General features: G+C 45.1%; 1 protein-coding gene across 2 annotated transcripts in view; it reads right to left on the reverse strand.

The window, feature by feature from the left end:
- LOC106613131 (2-phosphoxylose phosphatase 1) overlaps positions 1 to 10,234 on the reverse strand; it is a 40,046-nt gene extending 29,812 nt beyond the window's left edge. Inside the window, exons 1-2 of one of the 2 annotated variants that reach the window (XM_014215089.2) lie at positions 9,930 to 10,234; positions 8,785 to 8,928 (exon numbers count right to left, since the gene is read on the reverse strand). In XM_014215089.2, the coding sequence (XP_014070564.1) occupies positions 8,785 to 8,863 (79 nt within the window). In that variant the 5' untranslated portion in view covers positions 8,864 to 8,928; positions 9,930 to 10,234. Of the gene's footprint in view, positions 1 to 6,833; positions 6,949 to 8,784; positions 8,929 to 9,929 lie in introns of those variants that run through there. The other variant, XM_014215090.2, reaches the window with a different exon arrangement.
- Positions 10,235 to 11,609: the final 1,375 nt, after the last annotated feature.

Genomic DNA, 11,609 nt, shown 5'->3' on the forward strand with positions numbered 1-11,609 from the left:
CGAGCAATATAACACACTACTGCCACAACCAATATAACACACTACTGCCACGAGCAATATAACACACTACTGTCACAACCAATATAATACACTACTGCCACGAGCAATATAACACACTACTGCCACAACCAATATAACACACTACTGCCATGACGAACACCACACACTACAGCCACGACGAACACCACACACTACTGCCACGAACAACACCACACACTACTGCCACGACCAACCCCACACACTACTGCCACGAACAACACCACACACTACAGCCACGACCAACACCACACACTACTGCCACGACCAATATAACACACTACTGCCACGAGCAATATAACACACTACTGCCACGAGCAATATAACACACTACTGCCACAACCAATATAACACACTACTGCCACAACCAATATAACACACTACTGCCATGACGAACACCACACACTACAGCCACGACGAACACCACACACTACAGCCACGAACAACACCACACACTACTGCCACGACCAATTTCACACACACTACTGCCACGACCAATATCACACACTACTGCCACAACCAATACCACACACTACTGCCACGACCAACCCCACACACTACTGCCACGAACAACACCACACACTACTGCCAAGACCAACACCACACACTACTGCCACAACCAATATCACACTACTGCCGCAACCAATATCACACACTACTGCCACAACCAATATCACACACTACTGCCACGAACAACACCACACACTACTGCCACGAACAACACCACACACTACTGCCACAACCAATATCACACTACTGCCGCAACCAATATCACACTACTGCCGCAACCAATATCACACACTACTGCCACAACCAATACCACACACTACTGCCACGACGAACACCACACACTACTGCCACGACCAATACCACACACTACTGCCACGACCAATATCACACACTACTGCCACAACCAATATCACACACTACTGCCACGACCAATACCACACACTACTGCCACGACCAAAACCACACACTACAGCCACGACCAATACCACACACTACTGCCACGACCAAAACCACACACTACAGCCACGCCCAATACCACACACTACAGCCACGACCAATACCACAAACTACTGCCAAGACCAATACCACACACTACTGCCACGACCAATACCACACACTACTGCCACGACCAATACCACACACTACTGCCACGACCAATACCACACACTACTGCCACGACCAATACCACACACTACTGCCACAACCAATACCACACACTACTGCCACAACCAACACCACACACTACTGCCACACACTACTGCCACGACCAAAACCACACACTACAGCCACGACCAACACCACACACTACAGCCACGACCAACACCACACACTACTGCCACGACCAATACCACAATACTGCCACAACCAATATCACACACTACTGCCACAACCAATACCACACACTACTGCCACGACCAATACCACACACTACTGCCACGACGAACACCACACACTACTGCCACGACCAATACCACACACTACTGCCACGACCAATACCACACAGAACTGCTACGACCAACACCACACACTACTGCCACGACCAATACCACACACTACTGCCACAACCAACATCACACACTACTGCCACAACCAACACCACACACTACTGCCACGACGAACACCACACACTACAGCCACGACCAATACCACACACTACTGCCACGACCAATACCACACACTACTGCCACGACGAACACCACACACTACTGCCACGCCCAATACCACACACTACTGCCACCACCAATACCACACACTACTGCCACGACGAACACCACACACTACTGCCACGACCAATACCACACACTACTGCCACCACCAATACCACACACTACTGCCACGACCAATACCACACACTACAGCCACGACCAATACCACACACTACTGCCACGACCAATACCACACACTACTGCCACGACCAATACCACACACTACAGCCACGACCAATACCACACACTACAGCCACGACCAATACCACACACTACTGCCACGACCAACACCACACACTACTGCCACGACCAATACCACACACTACTGCCACAACCAATACCACACACTACTGCCACAACCAATACCACACACTACTGCCACGACCAACACCACACACTACTGCCACGACCAACACCACACACTACTGCCACGACCAATACCACACACTACTGCCACAACCAAAACCACACACTACAGCCACGACCAACACCACACACTACTGCCACGACCAACACCACACACTACTGCCACGACCAAAACCACACACTACAGCCACGACCAACACCACACACTACTGCCACGACCAATACCACAAACTACTGCCACAACTAACACCACGACCAATATCACACACTACTGCCACGACCAATACCACACACTACTGCCACGACAAACACCACACACTACTGCCACGACCAACACCACACACTACTGCCACGACCAACACCACACACTACTGCCACGACCAACACCACACACTACTGCCACGACCAACACCACACACTACTGCCACGACCAACACCACACACTACTGACACGACGAACACCACACACTACTGCCATGACCAACACCACACACTACTGACACGACCAACACCACACACTACTGCCACAACCAATACCACACACTACAGCCACAACCAATACCACAAACTACTGCCACGACCAACCCCACACACTACTGCCACGACCAATACCACACACCACTGCCACGACCAATACCACACAATACTGCCAAAACCAATACCACACACTACTGCCACAATTAACACCACGACCAATATAACACACTACTGCCACGACAAACACCACACACTACTGCCACGACCAACACCACACACTACTGCCACGACCAATATCACACACTACTGCCACAACCAACACCACACACTACTGCCACGACCAACACCACACACTACTGCCACGACCAATACCACACACTACAGCCACGACCAATACCACACACTACAGCCACGACCAATACCACACACTACTGCCACGATCAATATCACACACTACTGCCACGATCAATATCACACACTACTGCCACAACCAATACCACACACTACTGCCACGACCAATACCACACACTACTGCCACGATCAATATCACACACTACTGCCACGATCAATATCACACACTACTGCCACAACCAATACCACACACTACTGCCACGACCAAAACCACACACTACAGCCACGACCAATACCACACACTACTGCCACGATCAATATCACACACTACTGCCACAACCAATACCACACACTACTGCCACGACCAATACCACACACTACTGCCACGACCAAAACCACACACTACAGCCACGACCAATACCACACACTACTGCCACAACCAACATCACACACTACTGCCACGACGAACACCACACACTACTGCCACGACCAACACCACACACTACTGCCACGACCAACACCACACACTACAGCCACGACCAACACCACACACTACAGCCACGACCAACACCACTGCCACGAATAATACCACACACCACTGCCACGACCAACACCACACACTACTGCCAAGACCAACACCACACACTACAGCCACGACCAACACCACACACTACTGCCACGACCAATACCACAAACTACTGCCACAACTAACACCACGACCAATATCACACACTACTGCCACGACCAATACCACACACTACTGCCACGACAAACACCACACACTACTGCCACGACCAACACCACACACTACTGCCACGACCAACACCACACACTACTGCCACGACCAACACCACACACTACTGCCACGACCAACACCACACACTACTGCCACGACCAACACCACACACTACTGACACGACGAACACCACACACTACTGCCATGACCAACACCACACACTACTGACACGACCAACACCACACACTACTGCCACAACCAATACCACACACTACAGCCACAACCAATACCACAAACTACTGCCACGACCAACCCCACACACTACTGCCACGACCAATACCACACACCACTGCCACGACCAATACCACACAATACTGCCAAAACCAATACCACACACTACTGCCACAATTAACACCACGACCAATATAACACACTACTGCCACGACAAACACCACACACTACTGCCACGACCAACACCACACACTACTGCCACGACCAATATCACACACTACTGCCACAACCAACACCACACACTACTGCCACGACCAACACCACACACTACTGCCACGACCAATACCACACACTACAGCCACGACCAATACCACACACTACAGCCACGACCAATACCACACACTACTGCCACGATCAATATCACACACTACTGCCACGATCAATATCACACACTACTGCCACAACCAATACCACACACTACTGCCACGACCAATACCACACACTACTGCCACGATCAATATCACACACTACTGCCACGATCAATATCACACACTACTGCCACAACCAATACCACACACTACTGCCACGACCAAAACCACACACTACAGCCACGACCAATACCACACACTACTGCCACGATCAATATCACACACTACTGCCACAACCAATACCACACACTACTGCCACGACCAATACCACACACTACTGCCACGACCAAAACCACACACTACAGCCACGACCAATACCACACACTACTGCCACGACCAACACCACACACTACAGCCACGACCAACACCACACACTACTCCCACGACCAATACCACACACTACTGCCACGATCAATATCACACACTACTGCCACAACCAACATCACACACTACTGCCACGACGAACACCACACACTACTGCCACGACCAACACCACACACTACTGCCACGACCAACACCACACACTACAGCCACGACCAACACCACACACTACTGCCACAACCAACACCACTGCCACGAATAATACCACACACCACTGCCACGACCAACACCACACACTACTGCTACGACCAGCACCACACACTACTGCTACGACCAACACCACTGCCACGACCAATACCACACACCACTGCCACGACCAATACCACCAATACCACATACTTTCCTATATTCCTGTATCCATACTTTCCTATATTCCTGTATCTATACTTTCCTATATTCCTGTATCTATACTTTCCTATATTCCTGTAGTCCATACTTTCCTATATTCCTGTAGTCTATACTTTCCTATATTCCTGTAGTCTATACTTTCCTATATTCCTGTATCTATACTTTCCTATATTCCTGTATCTATACTTTCCTATATTCCTGTAGTCCATACTTTCCTATATTCCTGTAGTCCATACTTTCCTATATTCCTGTATCTATACTTTCCTATATTCCTGTAGTCCATACTTTCCTATATTCCTGTAGTCTATACTTTCCTATATTCCTGTTGTCCATACTTTCCTATATTCCTGTTGTCTATACTTTCCTATATTCCTGTATCTATACTTTCCTATATTCCTGTAGTCCATACTTTCCTATATTCCTGTAGTCCATACTTTCCTATATTCCTGTAGTGCATACTTTCCTATATTCCTGTAGTCTATACTTTCCTATATTCCTGTAGTCCATACTTTCCTATATTCCTGTAGTCCATACTTTCCTATATTCCTGTAGTCCATACTTTCCTATATTCCTGTAGTGCATACTTTCCTATATTCCTGTAGTCTATACTTTCCTATATTCCTGTAGTCCATACTTTCCTATATTCCTGTAGTCCATACTTTCCTATATTCCTGTAGTCCATACTTTCCTATATTCCTGTAGTCCATACTTTCCTATATTCCTGTAGTCCATACTTTCCTATATTCCTGTAGTCTATACTTTCCTATATTCCTGTAGTCTATACTTTCCTATATTCCTGTAGTCCATACTTTCCTATATTCCTGTATCTATACTTTCCTATATTCCTGTAGTCCATACTTTCCTATATTCCTGTAGTCCATACTTTCCTATATTCCTGTAGTCTATACTTTCCTATATTCCTGTAGTCCATACTTTCCTATATTCCTGTAGTCCATACTTTCCTATATTCCTGTAGTCCATACTTTCCTATATTCCTGTAGTCCATACTTTCCTATATTCCTGTAGTCCATACTTTCCTATATTCCTGTAGTCTATACTTTCCTATATTCCTGTAGTCTATACTTTCCTATATTCCTGTAGTCCATACTTTCCTATATTCCTGTAGTCTATACTTTCCTATATTCCTGTTGTCTATACTTTCCTATATTCCTGTATCTATACTTTCCTATATTCCTGTAGTCCATACTTTCCTATATTCCTGTAGTCCATACTTTCCTATATTCCTGTAGTCCATACTTTCCTATATTCCTGTAGTCCATACTTTCCTATATTCCTGTAGTCCATACTTTCCTATATTCCTGTAGTCCATACTTTCCTATATTCCTGTAGTCCATACTTTCCTATATTCCTGTAGTCCATACTTTCCTATATTCCTGTAGTCCATACTTTCCTATATTCCTGTAGTCCATACTTTCCTATATTCCTGTAGTCCATACTTTCCTATATTCCTGTAGTCCATACTTTCCTATATTCCTGTAGTCCATACTTTCCTATATTCCTGTAGTCCATACTTTCCTATATTCCTGTAGTCCATACTTTCCTATATTCCTGTAGTCCATACTTTCCTATATTCCTGTAGTCTATACTTTCCTATATCACTGCTGATGTTATCGCGTCCCCCTGTCTCCATGACTTTATCTCATTCACTCTTCTGTCGTCTCCTGTCGTTCCTCTCTTCTATCTCTCTCTCCAGCTGTTTTTGTTCCCCTCCTTCTCCATCCTCTGTTTCGCTATGCATCACACCTCTCTTCCTGTGGGACTCCCGGCCGCTTGTCAAACAGTTGTCACGCCTCTGCTGCCATGGTGACCCCAGTCCAGGCAGTGTCAAAGTCACGGCAAACCATCTGTCATCGCCTGTCTGGATCACACACCATAATCAATCAGGTTTCAGAAAACAAATTGAAAGCCATGCTTCAATACACTGGCTTGTTTCCCCAATGTTCAAATAAAGAAAAGAAATATGGAGGGAGTGAGTCAGGGAAGGCAGGAGGAAGAGGAACCGTGAGAGAAGTAGCATACGAAAGAACAGACCAAAACAGAAAGATAAGAGTCAGAGACTAAAATAGAAAAAGAGAGAGATGAGAGGGAGGAAAAGTGGTGGAGAAAGAGGGATGACAATCAATGAAACATGAAGCGCTGGTGTCCCACTGGGCCTTCCCCTGGCTCCTTGGCTGTACTAGAGGATAATGACCTGCAGGCTGATGAATAAGTTATGACAGCCTCTCTCCAACACACAGACAACCTACAGATCACATGACAGGGAAGGAGAGGACGCGAACACAGACCATACTTTGATTACGTAAATATCATGTTCTCTCAAGTCATTGACAACTACATCAAGAGTCAAGAGACATGCTCAATGACAAAGTAAGGGACCCGTACGAGCCTAGCATATGCATGTGCATGAGTGGCTTGCACACACACACACACCACACGCGTGTACACACACTATGGTAACAATTACAGTGGGATTTAATGTTTTATTGCCTTTTGTTTTTGCTAAAGGAGAAGATTGGAGGGCAGGAGCGGAGAATGGTTTTAAGTAGTGGCATTAAAGTTACTTCAGCCTACAATCCCCTTCAGAGACACATCTGCCTTTGAGGGAGAGAGAGATGGAGAGGAGTTATGGCAGCAGGGTCCCAGAGTTCACACATTCTCAATGCAGTTAAGACACACACTCACAGTCACAGAATTCCAACCTCTTCTGGCATCTGTAAAGACTTGAGGGTAGAAAGCAGGGTACAGAGTGAGAGAGAAAGGTATGCACTGCACAGCATATTTCACATATATGTTATAATATGAGTTTACATATTGAACCTGTGTAGCTGTACTGTACTATATGGCCACAGTTCAATAAGTAATACAGGGGGAAGGAGCCTAAAAGGGGCGTTGGGACGGAGCCGGGGGGATTTTCTGGCAAATGCACAGCCCAAAACGCTATCTCTGCAGCACTGGGTTGCACAGTAATCCGGTGTGTGTGTGTGTGTGTGTGTGCTGGAGGGAGGGAGGGAGAGCAAGATGGATATTGAGTCCATATTTGAGCAGATAATACATGTTTGTCCAGATAAGAACTAATCCTAGTGAAAAACACTTCATCACAGTCTGACATGGGTTTCAGGAACCCAGAATAATCAACATAATCTGGGACTAGGATTTTTCCACCAAATATGGATGTTACTTTTGCAGCTCAATAATATCCTCCAGTCTAGCCTACATTTTAATGATATTCTTTTCACATAACAGCTAAAGAACTCTTCTTCCCATCCACCGACAGTAAGAGTCTTCCGTATCTAATCGACAGGGCCGGTTTCCTTGTACTCACTGGCATCGAGGTCACTGTATCTGGACTATGCATAGGGGAGATGGTGTACAATGACCTAATGGTGGCGGAGGCCCTTTCTACCGGCAGCGCCTGCCATTCCACAGCAGACACGTCATAGGAAGAACACTTAAAAGTATATCAGGGTATCATAGTGGACAGGTCTAGTCTACATAGAGAATGTCTCTAGAGGACCTGTCTTTGTTTCCATGTCACTGGGTCCCTTGGAGAACAAAACACAAGTGGCCAGATATAATACACACACACACACACCACGTGATCATACACAAACACACCTGGATATACACACCAAGCGCTCGTACACAAATTACAACCACAAATAATGGCAGAGGTAGAGACAGTACACAAACTTACAGAATTGGAGGCTGAGGCTCACGATGGCCAGCGCTGCCCCCACCACCACCAGGAAGATGAAGAGGTTTCTAGCCAGCATCCTGACATGTGATTGGTCCGTCTCCCTGTCAGTCAGCCACCCACACCTTGCCCCATTCCTGCTGTCTAAATAGACACAACAGAGACAAGCAACATCATGAAACAAACATGCCTATAACACGCCTCTAAACCAATAGAAGAAATAGAAAAAACGTTGCTGCACACAATGGTAAACAAGTTTGTACCATTTTCCACTATACATCCTGCCTTCTATGAATAGACATATGAGAGAGCATGGATCTAGGAACCATCAGGGAGGGAAAGGAAGAAAGAAAATGTAAAAAACCTACCATTTAGGTCAGTTATACACAACGCAACCCTGCTATTAGACAGACTAAAAATAAGAGCATGGCTAGATGAGGTAAAATGGTGCCTCAATCAGAATCCTCAATCACCTCTCAGAAATTGCCTACATGACTGAGATGTTCTCTCCAGTCATGTTCATTATAAGGTTTATATTTGGACATAGGGAGTTCAAAACGTGGTAAACTAAACTGCCTCCAAAATCTTTTTGCTTTTCAATGTATAAATGTTTTATATGTAACCAGCCTGTATGTACAGTATGTTAAAGTGGTGAAACTCTTCTGTACAACTCCTGTAGTGCTTAATGCTGCATTGTAGTAGGCTACTCGAGAGGAGATACTGTTTCATGATGATTGCACTAATTAAAACAATGTTGACGCATTGTGACCGTTTGTCTGTTCGCCTCGGCTACATTTCTATGCTGACCAGCTGCAAGGGAAGGAATTATTTGGTAGCTAGCGAACTGGCTAACTGTAGCTAGATAATCTTGTTATAGCTAACACATGCACTATAGTAGCGTCTAGATTTCTGCATCAATACTACCGGTATAACAGTTAAAGTTACAGCTTGTAAAGCTAAATATGCGGTAATAAACGTGTTTTTCTTTTTCTCGCGGAATCTACCTTAAAAACGTCGTTATTACAAAACGCGAAGCCTTTGTTTACAATTGTACCTATTCAAGACAAAATCGTGGGAACACGCTAAGTAGCTAAACTGACTAACTAACATATTGCTTGCTGGTCGTTTATCTCGGATCATCTTACCCGGTAGTCTCAATCAGAAGTTGTACTCTTGTAGACTCCGTAGCGATGTGCTGTCGTGCTGTCTGTCCTGCGTCCTGCCGGCTGACTCCACCGTGCTGTCCTAGCCTCCTGCTCCAGGTTTCAGATGCAACTGAAATGTAATGGCTCGCTGCGCCGTCTCCCGGAAAACCTTCGCAATGTATTCGATTGCATCCCTCTTCTTTTGTCTCGCATCTCCACAATTGTGGCGTGAGACGTGGAGGACCGCCAGGTTAACCTGTCATCAACATTATTCTATGGCAATCAACCGATATGATGTTGTGATTTTTTTAAAAGTTACACGATTGCATCAAAATAGGAATCATTTTGCAGAGAAACAGCTTGCGCGTTCATTTTCCCGCCACATGTATCTACTTATACTAGTCCTAAAAATCAGTCAATGATTTTGATGATGTAGAAGAGGTGATTCCCCTGGCTGATGAAGAAAGGAGGGAAGTGAAGACAGGTGAGGGAGGAGAAGAAAAGCAGCAAGAACCTCAAGGGTAGAAGAGAATGCTGGGAAGTTGTTAGAAATGAACACACACAAACTCACACACACAAATTCACACACATACTAACAGAGAGAGAGAAAGACAACAACCCATATTTATGTTGATTTATTTTCAATTTTGTACTTTAACTGTTGGCACATCGTTATAACACAGTACATAGGCATAATATGACATTTGAAATGTCTCTATTCCTCTGAAAATTGGTGAGTGTGTAATGTTTATTTTACTTTTGTTTATTATCTATTTCACTTTAGCATTGTAAACATATAAATGCCTTTGGATTGAGAGAGAGGCTTGTTCACCTAGCCATCAGACTATCTACACTGACTCTATGCACACTCACAAGACTATATACACACACTATACACACACACACTACACTGACACTCTCACACAAAATACACACACATTCACATACACTACATATGCACACACACACGCGCACTCGCGCATACCAGCATCAACACAAACACACGCACACACATATACTTTTACATTCATCATATGATGCTGTTGCTCTGTTCTTTATTTTACTCGTATTATCTACCCTGATGCCTAGTCACTTAACCCTGCTTTCATGTACATATCTACCTCAAATATCTCATACCCAAGCACATTGATCTGGTATTGGTATTCCCTGTATATAGCTCCACATTGATCTGGTATTGGTATTCCCTGTGTATAGCTCCACATTGATCTGGTATTGGTATTCCCTGTATATAGCTCCACATTGATCTGGTATTGGTATTCCCTGTATATAGCTCCACATTGATCTGGTATTGGTATTCCCTGTATATAGCTCCACATTGATCTGGTATTGGTATTCCCTGTATATAGCTCCACATTGATCTGGTATTGGTATTCCCTGTATATAGCTCCACATTGATCTGGTATTGGTATTCCCTGTATATAGCTCCACATTGATCTGGTATTGGTATTCCCTGTATATAGCTCCACATTGATCTGGTATTGGTATTCCCTGTGTATAGCTCCACATTGATCTGGTACTGGTACTCCCTGTATATAGCTCCACATTGATCTGGTATTGGTATTCCCTGTATATAGCTCCACATTGATCTGGTATTGGTATTCCCTGTATATAGCTCCACATTGATCTGGTATTGGTATTCCCTGTATATAGCTCCACATT

Source organism: Salmo salar, chromosome ssa09 (assembly GCF_905237065.1).
Source record: "Salmo salar chromosome ssa09, Ssal_v3.1, whole genome shotgun sequence".
Lineage (NCBI taxonomy): Eukaryota > Metazoa > Chordata > Actinopteri > Salmoniformes > Salmonidae > Salmo > Salmo salar.